At 41.4% G+C, this 19,875-nt stretch overlaps 1 protein-coding gene across 1 annotated transcript; it reads right to left on the bottom strand.

Annotated features, from left to right (window-relative positions):
• Positions 1 to 8,315: 8,315 nt before the first annotated feature.
• bsdc1 (BSD domain containing 1) lies at positions 8,316 to 18,210 on the bottom strand. The gene is made up of 11 exons (XM_086275314.1): positions 17,998 to 18,210; positions 17,420 to 17,474; positions 14,785 to 14,901; positions 14,517 to 14,684; positions 13,366 to 13,420; positions 12,467 to 12,582; positions 12,311 to 12,379; positions 10,768 to 10,852; positions 10,205 to 10,684; positions 9,939 to 10,042; positions 8,316 to 9,838 (listed from the first exon to the last, which is right to left on the bottom strand). Exons 1-11 carry the CDS (start codon positions 18,006 to 18,008, stop codon positions 9,809 to 9,811), a joined length of 1,290 nt encoding a protein of 429 aa, XP_086131440.1. The 5' UTR covers positions 18,009 to 18,210; the 3' UTR covers positions 8,316 to 9,808.
• Between the last annotated feature and the right edge of the window lie 1,665 nt (positions 18,211 to 19,875).

The raw sequence follows: 19,875 nt of genomic DNA, 5'->3' as shown, positions 1-19,875 counted from the left end.
TGCAGTAGTGCCTCAGGGCCAACGAGGGCAACAGAGAAGGGTCCCTTTGTGTGCTGGGATCGTGGATGGTTTGGCGGCAATTGGCTGGTTAAAAGGAGCATTCTTCAGATGCCTCAGCAGTAATAGAGGCCTCTGTAAGCAGTGGTAATTCAATTGTGCCACATGATTTCTTGGTGAGTAATCTATAAATGGGCACTCAGAGAAAACAGCTTGGCATCCAGACCTAAAGAGCCAGAGGTAATGTAGTGGGGAGAGGGACCGGATGAAGGGGTGTGAAAGAAGAGTAGAAATGCGATGTACAGCAAGATAAAAGTCCAGAAAAATATGAAAAGCAGAACAAAAACATCATTCATGCCCGGGGAAGAAACCACAATAATAATAATAATAACAAAAAAAACTTAGAGCATAAAACTTTTCCATTGTTTTTGTGATGTGATGCATAGCATTAGCTTTGCAAATCAGAGCGGTCTCACTCACTCACCAGGCATGAGACATTAAAAAGGATGCGTGCACTCACACTGCTTTGCATTGCATTTGCATTGCTCTGACCCCGATCGTGTGTCGAGCCGTAGGGCTCCGACTGTGAGGGTTATGGTTGTGTGGATCTGGATTGTTCCAAGGGAAGTGAAGAAAGCTCGTTCTCAGGCAGCCAAAAAGCCTCCCACAACCCTCTTTCTCCAGGCACATTCAGAGTTTGACGAGGTTGTTCATTCATACAGCAAAGAGGAAAAACACAAACGTCGGTTGTGGAATTCTTTGCAAGTGAGCTATAGCGATGGCTCTTTGGACTTCCTGCAAGGAGTCTCATAACTGGGACTGTAATACCGATTATGGAACAGGATTCTTTTTCCTACTAATTGAGGCTGGCATATCTAACAATTACAGTATATAACAACTACGGCAACACCAACAGGATTGCAGACTACAGGAGGATGGGTGGTGCTAATTTGCACCCAGTGTTAAACAAAAATGTGCGACTCCAAATGGACCAGGGGAGAGGAAAGAAAGGCACAGTTTCTATAGTAACCATTTTCAGGCAAAGTGATTGTCTTTGCTCGCTCTCAGTTGTCTCTTGATTTGTTTTCTTTTTTTCTCTCTCTCAGCTTCCATTTCTGGGGGAAATTAACCACCAACGACTTTAGCAAATAAACAGCACAAAGGTGGACTGCATTTATTAGAATTAAAAAACAGGAGACAAGAGGTTCAGGTGTGAATTTAGATACACACACACACACACAATGACACACAAAAATACTGAAAGACTGAAGTGGAGACATGAATAAAAGTGTTTTAATAGCACCATCATGGACGTGGTACAACTAAATCTAGACATGCAGCAGCACAACTATTTCTGCCCTATATTTCATATTTAATCTGCTGTGCTGGCGGATTTCTTGGCCCAGTGCACTGTGTAATCTTGTCAAAGGGCAGATGGCACTCTCACAGTGTCTGTCAGATCCCCTGGACTGGGATTGGGACAGAGGAGGAGGAAGAGGGTCCTCCAGCGGCCGCAGCACTAGGATCAGCAGGTTTGGCGGGCCAGCAGCAGCTTTGGCAGCATGCAAACCAACAGTTTCTCCTCCTTTTTTAAAAAAAATCCCTTTTCAAGGCTAAGCCCAGACCTAGAAATGACTTTTGCCACAGGACTTGACATTGGACACAACAGCAGGCTAGGATTAGGATTATCCGAGGATGCTATATAACGGGCTTGTCGTGTTCCTTCTTACTTTACACACAAAAAGCGCATACCTCTGAGATTGTCTCTATTTCTACACATCTCTGCTATTTCCCAAGTGTTAAACTTGCATTTGGTAGCTGTTCACAGGACCTCTCAGTAGGAAGTCTAAAGTTCAAGTCAGTACAAGTGAAAAGCAGAAAACCTAAATAAAGCGCTCAGAGAGACAGAAAGCATGCATGGCTTATTGAAAGTGTTAAATTTACATTATAACATTTTTTTACAATATCAAACATAGCAAGAATTTCCTGTGCATAAATGTTTGTTTGGACCCCTCGAAACGTCTCAGGGGTTTTAACCTGAAAGACTAAATCTGAGTAAAGATAGAAGTGGTCAAATCGACAGCAACGTCCAATCTGACCAGCTCAGCAACACCACAAGGCCTGAAAGATCACAGAAGAGAACTAAGGTGCATGATGACAGATGTATTTCCATGGTTAAGCACATTCATTGTCAAGGTCCAACATCAAGAGATGTCTTCATACAGAGGTGACACAGACAAACGAGCCACAGCAGGCGAAACACAAGAGAAACTGATGACAGGCACAAGAGGGATAAGATGGAGTTGATCGGTTTGTTCTGCCTTATTCAGTTACCACACTGCACAAACATTAGTGCTGAGAAACATCACTGACAAATACACAAACTGCATAAAAACGAAAGTGCAAACTGCAGAAGAAACTGTGATCAGCATAAAGTTTCACCCACAAGCTCAGCCTACCCTCACGTTCGCTAAAACCTGATGAAATGAACAGGTTGGTGTAAATACTTCTAATCTTTTTTTTTAATCAAGTGTTACACCTCACAACTGAGAGCCAATGCAGTGTGTTTCTACAAACCAAACCTTTTAAACCTGCAGGAGGGTTTACAACAAGGTGCAAACCCCCGGTTACACACAAGAACGACCATAAAACATCTAACAGTCTGCTCGGCCGTGAAAAACATCCTCTGGACAGAAACCAAACTTGTACCAAGAGAAGGAGCAGCTCATGATCCAGAGCATACCACATAAACTGTCAAACATCGCAGAGGCAATGTTATGGCATGTGCACGTATGGCTGCTAGTGGAACCGTGCCACTGGTGTTTATTGATGATGTGACTGCTGATAGAAGCAGAAGCATGAACTGTGAAGTGTTCGGGGCTGCTTGGATTCATCCAAATCCTGCAAAAATAATTGGCCAGCGCTTCAGAGTGCAAATGGCCCAAAGCAATCTGCGAAAGGAACCCAAGAGTTTCTCGAGACAGAGAAATGGGAAATTGTTCAATGGCCACCTGACCTGAACCCAACAGAGCAGCTTTTCAAAAACTGAAGGCAGAGGCCCACAAACAAGACGCAACAAAAAGGTGGCTGCACTGAAGGCCTGGCAGAGCGTTTCCACGAGGAAACACAGCATTCGGTGATGTCCATGGTTATGGATATCAGACACTCATAATCGCAAAGGATTATTACCCGAGTATTAAAAAGAACTCTTATATTTAGGATTATTTTCGTTGGTCCAGTTACGTTTGAGTCTCTGAAAATGAAGGACTGTGTATAGAAATAGCTGTAATTCTGAAACAGTTAGATTGCAGCTGAAAGTTTGCACTTCCATCTTTATTGTTTGATTTAAAATTCACTGTACTGGCAAAATTAGAAAAACTGTTGATTATCCAAACTTAGACTTACTGTAACTGTATGTTTCCTGGTTTTGACACTTCATATGTGCTCATATGAATAGACTGACTTACAGAACACAAAAAACATGATTAACCAACCGGTTTCACCACCTCTAAAGGCATGTTGGTTGAATCTGCAAACAGTAAAGGATAAAAAACATTAAAATCACTGTTCTGTTTATTATAAGGGTGAAGTTTCAGACCAGCAGGAGTCCTTATGAGTCCTCAGTTTGTCTTATCTCAAGAGAACACTGTGCACCAGCTTCCCTCCTGGTTTCAGCAATTTACAAGGCAGATTTATGTAACAGCCTAGCTAGCGCCAGCTTATATTCATAGAATAATGGAGACTTCCGTGAAGTTTTGACAGTCTAATTTGCATGGTGCAGACAGTCAAATTCGGCTGCGCCTCAACTCTCCTCCACCACAAAAACAATCTCACCTTCAATTACCAGACATCAGATGAGATGAGGGAGTGTGTGGTCCTGTGATTAGACCAGGGATGGTGGGAGGCAGGGAGGAAAGGAGAGAGACAGTGAGAGAAAGATGAATGGGTCCGTTGGTGTCCCGGAGCAGTGGAGAAGCCTGAGAATAAAACGGATGACTGAATGAATGGGACAGTAATGAAAAGAGGAGGAGGTGGTGGAGGGCAGAATGGAGGGGAAGGAACAGGACATTCAGAGTTGTTGGTCTGGTTGTTAAAAAGAATTGGAGAAGAGGATAAAATGAGCACAGTTGAGTCACAGGTGGAGACTTGTGGGCTATTGTGTCTGCCCGGCTCAGCGGGGAACAGATGGGTTTTAAAGGATTTTTAAAACTTTCATAAAAGTCTCACTCTGCTGTAAAATGACTCACACATTATACACTGTGCTCAGTAAGCTGTTAAACAAAGAATGTTTTTTAACTCACTGAGTAGATGACAGTGTAAGGAAAGACTCTGTGAACAGATTAGAGTGATAAGATATTACTGTGATCATTCAAGCAGGTTCACATGCCCACTCAAAGGGACACGCTAACCTCAGCTTACTTGTCACTGAGAGTTTACCTGAGGATGGAGAAGAAACAGGAGCACTGTCAGGTCTGAGAAATAAATCCTCATAGAGTGAAGCGAGAAGTAGTTTGTCTATTGGGTTTTGGTAGATTTCAGAAATTGGACATTTTCTTCTACCAAATAAAATATGCAATTTTATGTAGTAAAACAATAAAGCAGGCATGGACGTAAGAATCATTTGAGCTGTGAAAGCATTCAGCAGAGAGTCAGTGGTTCTCCAAACACTTACTTTCCTGTGCTCTGAATATTTCTGAGTCAGTCTGTCTCTATTTCTGCATCGTTTTATCATGAAAATGTCTTTATTTGAGGAAAACACACAGAAGGTAAATCAGGTTCCAGTTCAACATTTGCAGGAATATAGTGCAGCGAGGCCCACATTTAAATATTTATTCCCAACCTTGTTTGTAATCTGTGGCTTTCAGAGGCTGGATGATTGTTAACCTTAAAATTCCAAAGAGTTCATGCAGTTCCCCCAGTGTATTTCCCATTTTCCAACCTTCAAGCTACACTGAGCTAACTCACTGCTGCCTGTAGCTCAGTTTTTGGCATACAGATATGAAGATATCTGCAGCAAAACTAAGGAGCCGGTATCCTAAATATCAAACTAATATGAAATGAAAATGACCTTTAAAAGCTAAAGGTCTTTTAGAAACCTGAATCATCTTGAACTGCAGGATTATGTGTGCAGAACTGTGCAGATTCCACATTAAAAAAAAACAAAATTATATCGAAATTTGAAGTATACTCAGGTTTCAAAGCTCCTGCTCACACAAAGTGTGCAGAATAAAACCTTTACAGGAAAACTGCTGTTAACATTCCCATACTGTGGCAGAGAGAGGGAGAGAAAGACAGCAGAGGATGTAAAGAATAGCCAGGGGGTTTTGACTAAACATTTGCTTTGGCAGGCCGGGAGAAGAGGGGCGGTGCGCTGCTGGTCCCCTGACATGCATCCAGAGGAGCCCCTCTGTCTTCACCATAAATCTGAATGGAGTGGGAGTTATCATACTTTCCCCCAACTGTCCCCTCCCGGACTAAACCCTGCATTCCTCCCAGACACCGCTTTGCACAAACAAAGTAGCCAGTTCCCACCGCTCAGCATTGGGAAAGGCGATGGTTTGTCATGGAAAAATCTAGAGGCATCTCAAGAGTCCTTTAGAAGCCTTTTTTTCTCCTTCTTCTTTTCCCCCACAAGACTCAGAGATGGATCAGATCTTTGCATGGTGGCTGCATTTTCTCTGTTTTTGGAAGGGAGGAGACTAATGTATGTTAGACATGTAGTTTGCAGAGTTACTGTGAAAGGGAAGGTGAATCATACGTGCATCAAAGCTTATGCAACGCTAGTTTTGAACCTTAATGGATGTAGAATTTAATCAAACCTTCAAAACACGCACATCCTGCATGACAGCACAAAGATGCAGGGGTGAACGGGTGTGAATCTGGAGGCCGGACGTTATAGAAAACCCTGGTAACACATTCCATACGGCCTCCTCCCTCAAAGGGAGTCTTTTGTGCTTACTGAAAGGCAGAGGGGGTTACAGGGTTTCTCCCTTTAGGGTGTCGAGAATAATACTCGCTCTCAAGACAATGACCTCACCCTGACTCTCTATGCATTTTTCTGCTGGAGACTCGAGGTCTACGTGCGGGACCCGGTTAGTGTCTATGTGGCCGTGGATGGGAGCGAGAGAAAGTCAAAGAGCCAGAAAGAGAAGCAGGAAGAGTTTGGTGAAGGATGGATTACCGGGGGGGAGGCGCTGCAGAGATCCTCAGGAGGGGAATATTTCTTTCTCCACTCTGATTGCCTCCCCCCCACCACTCTCTCCCCCACACACTATTAAAATGATCTTTACATGACACTGTTGAAAGGCGGCGTTAATGCAAAGCACACATGCATGCAACTCCAGGCGCAGGGAGCGGTGGGCTTCGACAGGAAATTCTTTTACAGCCTTTCTGCTGACTAAGGCCTCTGAGTGGGAACAGGGTACGAAAGAATGTGATGTGTTATTTGAGGTCCAGTTAGGGCAGCATATGCACAACCCATTACCACAGTGCTGTGAGTCTGCTGGTTTCAGCATAAAACAGCATCATTATTATTATTAATAATAATAATATAAAAGAAATAGGCAGGTAAACATGGTCAAGTCTTTTAGGTGACTCTGTCCTTGGGAGCCAGCTGTAAGCACCACAAACACACATCTAGGGTCATTCATGTATGGCCCCTCCTGCTATAAAGAGCTGAATGTGATTTGCCTAATCTTTCTTTATTATATCCATAAACACAGCCGCAGGAGACCAAGGTTCAAGGTTGTGTTTATCCATGCTTAAAATCTGAAAATCTGAAATGGAGATTCATCACCAGTCCCCCACCATGACCACACCCACCATACAGACACAGGCAGACAGTAGCCATCTTTTCAGACAGCATCCATGTTGCAGAGGCAGCACGCTGTACAGGTGTCCCTCCACTGTGACCTACATTAGCCCAGCAGATGCCGCCACAAGCACCCACCAAAGCGTTTCACTGACAGCCCCCTCGGGGCATCCGGGAAGGGGGAGGGTGTCAAATTAGATGAGACTGTGTGTGAAAAATGCAAGAAGGAAAACTACTAATGCAACTGATGATAAAAACATCGGTGTGTGTCTGAAACGTGGCTGATCCGTGTGTGAGATGGATGCTGCAGCTGAAAGAAAAGGAGTGGCAGCTTGTGACTAAAACTGTCTAAATGGAGCAACAGCGCCATCAGGTGGCAGGGCTGGTCGTTGCAAACATATGCTCTTGCTGTAGCATATATGCCAGAACTGAAGGTTTTCCAACCCTAAAGGCTAAATATGAAATTATTTACCAGCCACATTCAAATTTGTGATCATTTTTCACCCATGTTTTCCTCCAAATTTTAGACATCTTTGAGTTCACATTCAGTCATTTGTATTCTTATTTTCACATCATAGCAGCGCTCTTCTGTAAAGTCCACAGATGGCTCCGTTATTCCTCAGAGTAAGAACACCTGCTCGAACATACCTGCAACTCTCAGGTGTTATTAGGAAGCTTTAATTATTTCTCCATACCTCTGTACGTCTTAATATTACGCATTTATTTAAATAACGGCCAAAGAACTTGGACCAAAAAAGATTAGAAAAAAGTACAGTGAAAGAGGTCAAACCTATCTGCTGATGTGCTGGGATTTTCCCACACAACCAACTCTGGGGTTGGTCTGAAAACAGAGAAAATATCAAGCGGTTGCCTTGTTGATGTCAGAGGCCTTGAGCTGATAGGAAGGTAACAGTAACTCAAATAACCACTCGTTACACCCAAGGTCTGCATGCGAGTATCACTGGTTGCCAGTCCTGTCAGCTCTGAGCAGGAGAGTGATGCTAAAACTCACAGACTCACCAAAACTGGACCAGAGATTAGAAAAATGTTGCGTGGCCTGATGAGTCTCAGTTTCTGCTGTGAATTTCAGATGGTAGAGTCACAATGTGGTGTAAACGTCCATCCTGCCTGCTATTAACAACTCAGGCTTCTGATGTTGGTTTAACGCTGTGGGGACTTTGGTTCGCTTGGTACCAAACATCATTTGAACACCACAGCCTGCCTCTACCAGCAAAGTGCACCTAATTATGTAGGCAGTGAATGTATGAACAGACGTACATTTAAACCTCTAGAAGTAGTTTCACAGCTTTTCGCATCATTTTTGATTTTTTCATCTTAAATCCAAATTTGTCCTGACAAAGACACTAATATAAGTACTTTTGTAGTAGCCTAATTTTTACAAATTAAACTGCAAAATTCTAGTGGAAACTTAAGTATCTCCACATATTGTGCATTTTAAATGTTTTTCTTGTCGTCCTGCAGTATGCCGTTAAGCAAGACACGGAGCTCGTTAGCCATGAATCCTTTAATGACAGAGATCACCTGGAAAATAAAGTGAAATAACTGACGTTAAACAAAAAGAAGTCGACAGCTCTGATTAGTTCAACGTGTGATTCTGAAGGGAACACGCAGCCGAGAGTTATATACATGCAACACATCGTCAAAACCTGAAGAACAGCCAAAACGAAACTAAACATACAACTCAACAGTGACCATCTGCACAATGTTTTGCATAATGTTATTGCACAGACATGCAATCTAAAGCACATAATACAATAATTAAGCATTTCTTGTAGTATAAATATTACACCTCTAGGCTTATTTTTCCTCAATACGTTACAGATGATGGATAAGGAAATCGGAAAAGCGTGGAGCGTGCTCACTTCACCCTTTCTTCTACTTGGCACACTGCCTGCTGAGCCATTTTGTTCTGACGATGGACCAACGAAGACAAACAAAAAAAAAAAAAAAGAAAAAAAAAAATCATAGGATTGTTGTTCTGACTGAAGCTGCGAGCTTTCCTCAAATTCAAACCAAAGCATCTGGAATCACAATACCAGAACCGGTCTGAACTCTATTGGGTCAACTGTGACTGTTCTCTTAACAAACTCCCTCTACCCACATATGACAAACAGATAAACAACTTATAATTACTTGAAAATGACAGACACCAACACAAATCTTGTATATCTGAATCAATCACGCGACGAGGAGAGAGGGAATAACGACACGTCAGCTGGTTGTGTTTCAGATGGTGTCACAAAAACATTTGGATTACATCATCACACTACTGTGTGTTTTACAAAGCCGTACACCAAGCGTCGGGAGTGAGTCCAAAATGAAAAGCAATCTGAAGGAAACGAAAAAAGGCCAAAATATTTTTTACATTTTGAAGATTCACTTGCATAAAACAAATGAGAAAGAAAAGTGTCATCATTCATGATCACTCAAATAGGAAAAAAATGAAGAAAAAGTCAGGTTTAAAGTGTTTCATCTTAGAAAGGAGACAAGCAGCATTACAGTTTATGGCTATTTCGCAGCCAGCATTTAAGTCATCGCCTGGAAATACACTCGCAACATATACAAGATGAATTTTATGTGATAAAGAAAGTAAAGAGAAACAGCTCCTCCCCGGCTGCTGCAGTGAAACCCTTCACATTCCGACTCGCCCTCGAGCTTTAAGGTCAGAATGATTACAACCTGTCCTACGCTAGTGTCATACACTCTCTAAAGTGAGAAGTTACTCCAAGAAATAGCCAAGAGTCATTTCCCTCGCTAGAGGCCTACAGCTGACAGAGCACTCTAATTCGTATTGCCTTGGTCTTCCCGTTGCGCTTTTCAACAGGTTTACCAATATGGTCCAAACCCGCCAGAAAAAAATCCCCCACTGACAATCATGACATGGTGACAGAGTGGACAAAGAGTTAAAACACATTAAGCATGGTTCGTCTGCAGAGAACTAGCTTTAATGGCGGGACGGGGTTCGTGTAGCAGAGGCACTCACTCCCAGTTCTCCCAGTCTTCATCCAGCTGGTGAGAGGAGGAGGGGAAAAAAAGTGAGCAGAATGTACACAACATGAATTATTCATATAGATCCCCCCATAAAAAAAAAAAAAAAAACTCCACAAACCTCTCCAGATGCTTCGATTTTAGAGAGAGCCATCTGGACCTCTTCTTCCGTCATGTCCAGGTCAAAGTCTTTCTCCCAGTCCTCGCTCACATCGGTGCTCGAGCCTGGAGATGGAGGAGAGAGACACAATAAGTTGGGACTTTATGACCTTGACTCTGCGGCTTCTTCTAAGCCTATTAAGTGGAAAACTCATAAACACATCCCTGAACCTAATCCTGTTTCGATTCAACTGGAACAGTAAGACCAACTGCCTCAGGTCATCGCACCTTTCTTGCCGTTCTTGGAGGGCGTAGACTTCCCGCTGTCAGAGTTGAGCTCAAAAACTCTCAGGTCCTGTGGTCCATCTTCTTTTGAGTTTTCCGGTTTTGAGGCCGGGGCTCGCGCTGACACCCCGTCAGCTGTGACCTCGGGCTGGGTAACGGCCTCCACTTGAGCTTCAGGAGGTAAGTCACTGTTTCCGGGCCTCTGCTCGTCTTGCGTCTTGTTTACAACATCCTCCAAGCTGGCCTCTGTCAGTTTCTCTGTCAGTTTCTCTGCCAGCTCTGCGGTTACAGGCTCTGGCCGCACTTCTACCTGAGTTGGCAGACTGACGCTGTCGCTGCTGACCGAGTAGGTGGTTTCACGCTCTTCGCTTGGAGACAGAACGGGACTCAGCACAGCGGCCCCTGTAGGAACTGTTAGGTTGCTGCTGTCCAACGGGGGCGTGAGGTTGAGTTGAGATGACGACGTGGCACCAAGGAAGTCATCTGACAATAAACGCAGGAGCCAGTGTGAGTGAAAGTGTTTCAAAGCAAAGCTGGCAGATAACCATTAAATCTCCCGAACATACCCTCCTCCTCTTCCTCCCAGCCCAGCGTCTCTGTGTGCGCACTTTGCTCTGCTCTCTGCTTCAGCGCCAACCTCCTCGCCTCCTCCTAGATAACACAGAAAAACAAAAGCTTCTATAGTCTCAATATCTGTGAATCATAGACCCATTAAAAATTCAACAAGTCTTTATATGTCTGTCCCAAGCAGCATCCATCCATCCCAAAAAACAGAGCCAGTGTCAATTGCCACCATCTACAGTTCTTCTAATCGCCATCTGAGGCTCCAAAAGTACATTGGCCCCCAAAGCGTCTCAGCTTTAGAGCATTAAAAAGCAGCATTTAGAAGCTGGCACAAAAAATGAATGTTCCCTTCATTAAAAAAAAAAAAAAAAAAAAAAAAAAAAAGAGGAAAGCCACTTTGATCGACAGCTAACCCCTAACCCTTTTCAGATCTTTTTAATGGACGTATCTGATTAATCTTACGGCTGTGCAGTTCAGACCATACAAGAAGTTTGTGTTTCAGGTGCTATTTGCTAAGTTAAATTCTAGTAATTACTTAGCGCTAATTAGCCGATATATGTCTGATGTGACCATTCAGTTTATTAATGCAGCGTAGCTAACTGAGGTTGCTAGCATCAGCTGAGTTTGGGGTTGTTCAGATGAGCAGATCTCATGTTTCACCATGAGTGACAAACCCCGAGGACATTCAATCACATGAACACAGCCAAGTACCAGTTCTTTAGTTTAACCTTAAACTCAACTTTAACCTAATAAACCTCAAACAGGACTTGTACTTAGTGTAAAACTGTGACCAGCTTAAAGTTTGTATTGCTCTGATGATTTAAAACTCACATTGGCTCCAACATAATCAGACATGATTTAATTTTTAATGTACTGATTGTATTTGCCTTCCTTTTGCAAATGTCTTTAAAACAGTTTGGATGTGCAATTTTTGAGAAAACTGCAATCAACAATCTGCTCTAATGTTAGAGACTCTCATAAATAAATTATTGTGTTTGATACATAAAAGTACTCTTTACTGCCGCAGCCTTTATTTCCATAATAATGTGTTGAATAACAACTTTAATGGGAAGAGGAGAACGTCTTCTCCGTTTGGGGAAAAAAAAAAAAACAACAACATCATAATAGAAATGCACACGGGGTAATTAGGCGTTAAAAGCATAATTCCTATTTCACACTGAGAGCAACGTGCAGAAAGAATACAAAGAGGCACCAATGGGAATGCTGCTGTTATTCAGCAAATCTCGTCTCCTGTGAGTTCGTGTCAGTGTGAAGAAATCATAATGACAAGAAAACACCACAAATATCCTCCCGCCCAAACACAGACCATGTTACTGGATTAGCTTTCACATTTGGAAAAGAAAATTTCATTCAATAGTTCTTTGTGTATGTGGCTCATTTTAAGGTTGCTGTTTGAGCACGTTGGTAAACCTCCTAGAAAAGTCCAAAAACTGGCCAGCAGGTGGCACCCAAGACAAAATATTTAAGTTGCATGAAAGATGTGTATATAGGAAAAAAGAAAATCATATGAAACGGCAGGTTTACCTGATCCAGCTGGAAGACTTTGTAGAAATATCTGTGCCAGAACTCAGAATGTGCTACGGCTGCTGGCACCTGCACAAAAGAGACAAAGTTCTTATCTTCTTTATTTATTCAAAAGGAGACGAGGAGCAAACGTTCGAAGAGAGCAACAAGTGATACCATTTTGGTATAAAGCGCTCGTATAGAGGGACTGTTGACCAAAAGCTCAGAGATTTCGCCTTTCTTATCTTCCAGGCTGAAGGTGGACAGCCAGCTCTCAAACTGTTCAGGGGGGCCTGACAAAGAAAAAACAACATTTCATTATTTAGATGATTTTAAGGAGGACTCCAGTAAATCTGATCAAAAGATTGCAATATATAGCCTAAAGATTTTATAGACCCCACAAAAGGTAAATACAGGTCTCTCAGAGGTATAAGAGAAAACAAAACACACATTCAAAGTAACCAAAACACTACATCAATACGTCTGTCAACAAATAAAACACACTCAGCAGCCAATTTGTTAGGCAAATCTGTTCAAATGCTTCTTACTACAAATATCTAATCAGCCAATGACGTGGATGGGGATCAAAGGGGATTTAAGTGACTTTAAATGTGGCATGTTTGTTGGTGCCAGATGGGCTGGTATAAATATTTCAGAATACGCTGATCTGCTGGGATTTTCCAATCCAACCATCTCTAAAGTTCACGGAGAATGGCCCAAAAAAGGAGAAAATATCCAATAAGTGTAATTTCTCTGGGAGAGAACGTCCTGTTGATGCCAGGGGTCAGAGAAGAATGGTCAGACTGCTTTGAGCTGATAACTCATAACAAAAAAATATATGCACAACAGCATCTCAGGATCACGCTGATGTGATGCTATTATGTCAATATGGACCAAAGCGTGCGAGGAATGTTTACAGCACTTGTGTGAATCTATGCTCCAAAGAGTTCTGAAGGCTAAAGAGGCTCCAACCCAATAGCAAGGTGTACCTAATGAAGTGTCGACTGTAAATGTCTGCAACAGAACACCGGTTGCAGACCTTCACAGATCAACCAGTTGATCATGATTTTTCTTACCATCTGGCTCGTTGCAGTATGTTGCTGGGTCAGCCTGCAAACTGTAGAGACGTGCCTGCAGGAAACAACAAACGCTGAATGGAGATCGTTTCGTTTCCACATGCACATCATGTGCTCACTTTTGCAGTTTGATAACACAACAGAGACTAAAACTGGAGACGGACTCTGTACTTGATAAACGCAACGTGAAGCATTTTCTTCAAAGATTTTCAGCAAAAAGGTTTTTGCTCTCTCTTCGTCTCACACAAAATTCTGTGCTCCAGCTTTAACAAGTTAATTTACCAGGTCTATCTGTATCATGCAACCTTAGTCTGTCTATATTCACCATATGTGGTAACTTCTATTTCCAAAACAGCCCTATGACAGTGGCCAAAACATTATCAGGAGCAAAACTTGTTGAAAATGGGCAAAAGGCAGAGGAGAGGGTGGAGATGTAGATACATAGCAGGAATTGGAAAATGGCAAGAAAGAGGTCAATATTCAGAGGATCTCTCCCCTCCACAATCCCTTGAAGGGAACATTATCATGATAGTGTTCCAATCAATTTACGCCACTCTATGCAGCTCCAGTAATACTTGTGCCCGGAGCATTTAAGAACAGGATTTAGGGAGTCTCTCAGTGTTAATATAATTTAGTCTGAAGGAGAACAACTCCGTCTGTTAGTGATCCTCCATCCAGCTAGAGACCAAAATTAAAAATACTAAGTTCAGTCTCAGCAAAAATGATAGTGTAAACTCAACTGCACCCACTGCTTGTGGAGCTGGGCCTCCATAAGGATAATTAACAGCTGGGTGAGTCAGGTCAGGATGTTGTCCAAAGTCTTTCCTCTCATGTATCATGTCCTGTTCTCATTGTTAGATCTTCAAAACCTGTTGTTTTATTCTCAGAGCTAATGTCACAAAAAAGTTTCCTTTGACTGTACTGTGAGCATCAGATTTAGGAAACAATAATGAGGCCCTGTGAAGAACTGAAACTGCAGATTTCAACCAAAATCTCAACTGTTACCAAAACCATTAAACAGCCTTTGATGCCTAGACCTAAACAAGTGAGAAAAGGTGCAAACAGCATGATGCATTCGGACCTCATGTGCGTTTAGCCATTTTTAACTAATGAATTAACGGGCGTGCTAATACAAACACTTTAATACTCACCTTTGAACTGTCATAAACTTCTGTGGTTCCTGCTGGTGTTGCCACCAGCGTGATTACATCACAGTCAATAGTTTTATCAGGAGGTGGAGCAAGCGTGTCTGATATTACGCCTAAGAAACTAGAGAGGCTCTTCTTCACTTTTTCTGTAGTCTCAGAGGAACCTTCCACCTAAAAAGCAGAATAAATACATACACAATCGATCTGCATGTAAGCAGGCATTTGGGAGATATTCATAAAAGACACAATGCAGTTAAAGCCTAATACTTACTGCAAGTTTGTTTCTGACGGCAGTGGCCGTAGCTGCAATTGAGCAGGCTGTATCATGCTGCACCACAGTGGAGAACTCAGTCAGGTCTCGCTTTATGAATTCTAAGGCTTCAGATGACTGTAAAGAAAAAGGACAAAGATCAAAATCCAGATTCAACCTTATCATATCTCTCAGGAAATTGCTGCTTCAGCCTATCAAAGTCATAAGCGGCGATACACCAAGACGGTGGCAAAATTCTTAAAAATATGAGTTGGTCTTTTGTTTAATTACTCTAAAGAAATCATTTATTTGGAACCATTTCATCTTTTTGTATCCGAGTTGATCTAAACTGAGTGGTGGTACAATGCTACCGAGTATGAAATTTAAAATAAAAGATCATGTTTTTTTTCTTCAGCTTTTACAGCAACATTTTTTATTAAGGAAAAAGGAGAAACTGTTGAAACTGTTGCAGTAAAGTGAGTTTTTAAACGTATACTGATATGACATTCAAATGCTGGCTGACACAACCCTGTTGCTTTATATAACTCATTTCTTCTATAAAACTGTGCCCCTGTCTTCATCTCTCCTCTCACATCCTGTCCAACAGGTAATGTTGACAACAGTTTGGTTTTTTTGTGAAGCACCATAATAAAAGTACTGCTGAGTGTCTCCTTGTCCACTTACAGTACAGGCGCTAGAAGGAGCCAAAATGGATGCTTACAGACTGAAAACATATTACATCCATTAGTGGTTCTGAAACTGTGGAGCACATAACTACAACTCGTAAAGGTGTGAACAACATCCACTCATGACAGGAATGAATGTCAAGGGAATTTGGGACTTTAATGATTTCTTTGAACTGTTCATTTTCCAGGGTGGAACGATTGTACACCATACGGCTTTAATGACTTTGAATTTATTTTGGGGCTTTCTCTAATCCGCACAGGGCCAAAAGTATCCATATAGGCTAAAAGATTTAAGTGACTGTTTGTATACATTTAAATAAATGGTGCAGAAGGTTCTATAATATCTGACAAGTCCTATGCATGTTTAACTTCATTAGTCATCATTATTGTTTCTCTTTGCCTTCATAAGGAATGTTTGGCAGATGTCACTGGAAAGGCCAATACTCAGAACAATGGGAAAGTCTAAAGAACTCAGTGAAGATCTAAGAAGAATTGTAGATTCACACAAATCAGGAAGATCTCTTGGAGACATTTCTAATCAACTGCAGACTCCAAGATCATCAGTGCAAACAACTGTACTTAAGTAAAAGTCATTCCTTTGTGTCCAGAAGACCCAAACTGTCATCTTCAGGTGAGTGAAAATTGATTAGCATATTCAAGAACAACCCAGAACCACCAAGGCTCAGATGCTCAAACCTGCCATGAACTGGGAACTGCTGGAACCTCAGTGTCACTGTCCATCGCAAAGCTAGTTTTACGTCGCCATAGACTGAGGTACCAAGAAAAGAGCCCCACCTCCAAAACCTATACCTTGAAGCGTGTCAAAACAAAGATTGAGCTGTTTGGTCACAATGACAAGAGGTACGTTTGGAGAAGTAACAATGAGGTATTCAACCGGAACAGCCTGTCAAGCGTGGTGGTAGCATTGCAGATGGAATAATAAAGACGTAGAACTAATTCCAAATTCTCCAAATCAGCAGCTTGACGGTTGAAGCTTGGACACAACTGGTTGTTCCAACAGAAAAAATGATCCAAAAACACAACAAAATAGCCTAAAACAGACTAACTTTGAGCTTCCAAAATTCCTCACCATGTTGAAAATTTGTGGACTGTTGTTAAAAGCCAGATCTACACCAAGAAACCAACCAATTTATACTAAATCCACCAAGAAGAGTGGTTAAATATCCACCTGCAATTATCAGAAGCTTGTCTGTGTGTGCCAAAAGGATCTGGTCAAGGTGTAACTTTCTAAGTGACATTTAACCAAATATTATTGGGGGGTATACTTTTGATCCCATGTGGATTAGAGAAAATCCCAAATAAATTCAACCTTGTGCATCCAACACTTGTTTGCTGTACAATCACTCCACCCTGGGAAAAAGAACAGTTTAAAGAAGTCGTTATAAGCCTAAAATTACCAAAATATTCATGATAAATGGATGGAAATTCTGACCACAACTGTCTATTCTGCTAAAAACTCAACTTTGGTTATTTGTTATAAAAAAGGATTCAATCATTAAATTGTGAGGCATGAATTTGAATGGGTTTCTGGAGGAGAATATGCCAGAGAAAGTGCGAAAGCAACAGGTTTACATAATTCTTCTGAAAATTGCATTAGTGCTAAGAAACCACATGCTTTGCCCAAAATCTGGTTTAGAGCAGATGCTTGTGACATGCGTATTTCTCTGCCACACAGTTCCACATTTATACCATTGAGATTTATTTTGTGGATCAGCATCCAACCTCACAACACTTTAAAACTGTGCCCCTTGAAGGCACTAGAAAAAAAAACTGAGAAACAGCTGGCACTGTTACTCAGCAATGACTCTATGAAAATGTGTTGTCTGGTGTATTTTGGCTCTTCCTCTTTATTAAAACCTCAAAGTATTTCATAATATTCCTGAGCATTAACATAAACAAAGGCTTACTAACTGTCATAACGTGGAAGTCTTTTGGTTTGACATCATTACCTTGTCTTTGACGGCCTGGAAGCTCTGCTGCAGCCAGCCTCCCCACCAGCCTTCTCTGTGACCACGCACATAAATCCAGAAAGAGAAGAGGAAATATTAACAATCAGCACCAAAGCTTTTCATTTACAGTCTGTTCGTAATCGATCAAAGGATCTGAGTTTGAGATTCTCAAGGATTCCAGAAACACACGCAGCTTTGACAGATAACGAGTAAGCTAACGTCAGCTCTGCTAGATTAAATGTTCGAATAAGTCACGAAGTGATTTTCAACGCTAAATATGATCACTGAGCGTAAAAATGATGAGTCAACACAGCCCAGAGTTTCTCACTGCGTGATTTAAAAAGATAAACAGCAAAAGCTAACTAGCATATGCTAACGCTAGCCAGGCTGTGTTTTGGTAAACAAACGCACTTCCTGAAAAGATTCCGAGAGCTTTACACGCTAGAGTTAACGCAAAGTAAACACACTATATCTGGTTAGATACACGACACAATGAGACATAAAACAAATGCATGACACCATCGCTCTTTGTAAGATTAAAGTGTAAAAGTTTAAATAATTTGCGACTTCACTCTCACCCTTCAGCCATCTTCACACGATGACATCATCAGTATTTACTGAACTCTCACCCCGACAGCGTGGCTTTAAAAAAAAAAAAAAAAAAAAAAAAAAAAAAAAAAGAGTAGAAGAAAACACAGACTTTAATGACTTCTCATCTACAGCATACCAATGTCCACATCACATTCTCAATTAAATAAACCCATTAAAAACCAATGTTTGGTTTTATAAACAACTATTTTAGTTTCTGTGTCCTGTCTACGGTGGCTGCAGAGGACCAAACAGTTCGGGAGCGCGTATGATCAGTTTCTCTTCGCATGTATTTCGGCGTACCTGCAATAATGAGGTAAAAACAATAGCACAGAATCAAATCACAAGTTGACAGAAACTGTTTAACGTAAATTACCGTTACTATAAATGTTTTAAGCCGTGTTTTTACAGTAAAAAGCATCGTGAAATGTTAATTAAACAAAATTATTATTTTCAAAAGTGGAAAGTGCCAGCACCACGTTTGAAAAAAAAAAAAGGACTAAGCACTTAAGAGTTTGGGATTTGAGTAATACAGTTATGTTTCATAAAGTTTGCTGCATTTTTTAAATTTGATTGTTTTTATTTGCTTCTATGATTTAGTGAAGAACAATCATAACAATTTCTTAAGTAACTTCTGAAATTCTTTGTGGCATCTTGGATAGCATAGTCTGGGCCAAACCCTGATTCATTGAAATCCATTCTTGCCTCATCATTTGATATCACTTCATCACATTTTGTGAGCTACTGTCATTGCTCTGGGTGTTTCCCAGCTTTTTGTGTTTAAGTTAATTTCCTGATTATTGGTTATTCATTGTTTGGTTCTCTTGATGTTATTTGTTGTTCTGGTTTCTAGTTTAAGTCACTATCTTCCTTGTGTCACGTGTGTCATATTCTTTCAGTCTGTCTCTCAGTGTCTAGTCCGCGTCTTTGTGAATCGTGTCTTGTTTCCTGTTTTATTTTGATATTCCCAGTCCTACGTGCAGTGAGTTTCATTTTGCGTCCCCTTGTCTCATTATGTATAATTTACCCCAGCTGTGTCTCCCTCGTGTTTCTCATTCCCTGATTGCTCCTGTGTGTATATAAGCCCTGTGTTTTCTCTTGCTTGTTACTGGTCCATCTTTGTTCCTCCATGCTCTGTTACGTCCCTGTATCACATCGTGTTATTGCCCTGAGTTTCTCTCTTTATGTCCTCCTGGGGGTTCAGGTTTCAGTTTTGTTTCTTTAGTTTTCCCAGTTTAGAGTCTTTCTTAGTTCTCTTTCTTGCTGCCCTCACTCTTGTTTGTATGTCACTCTCCATAATAAAGCTCATTCAGATCAGCAGTGCCTGCGTATTGGGTCCTTATCTTACCTCCACACAGCCTGCCACTGCAGCCGTGACAGCTTCTGCTTGTACACCTGCCTTTCTTTTTTGACAAAACTAAAAACATACTGAAAGATCAACTTCTTTCAGTTTGGTGACAATTTATGCATTATGAAACATGGTGGATCACCGTGGCACAGGGCAAAAGTAATAATTTGTGACAAGTACATTTTGAAACCATGGCCAGAAAACTTCCCTGATCTTAATCTGAATGGGAATCTATGCTCAGTCCTTTAAATGCAGGTGGGCAAGCAGAAGCCAACAAACTGATCAGCCAAGGCTCTTTTACCATGGGCCCACAATGCTTTGTATTGATGAAATATGCACTTTCCATTTATGGCAGCTCACTCAAACCTGTATGTAATGTTCAACGTTAATGTGAACAAATGCACCAAAACACCATCATGGATGCTGCTTTTAAACAGTCTTCAAGAGTTATTATTCATGATGTACATTCCGGATTTCTGCAATTTAAGTTTGCTGAGAACACAGGACAGATTTCCACTTA

The sequence above is a fragment of the Aulonocara sp. 'chitande type north' Nkhata Bay genome, linkage group LG19 (assembly GCF_057382095.1).
Source record: "Aulonocara sp. 'chitande type north' Nkhata Bay isolate Kocher_YH1m ecotype deep benthic linkage group LG19, A_spYH_male_GT1.1, whole genome shotgun sequence".
NCBI lineage: Eukaryota > Metazoa > Chordata > Actinopteri > Cichliformes > Cichlidae > Aulonocara > Aulonocara sp. 'chitande type north' Nkhata Bay.
Note: the sequence above shows the minus strand (reverse complement) of the source record. Positions and strands in the feature narration are given on the sequence as shown.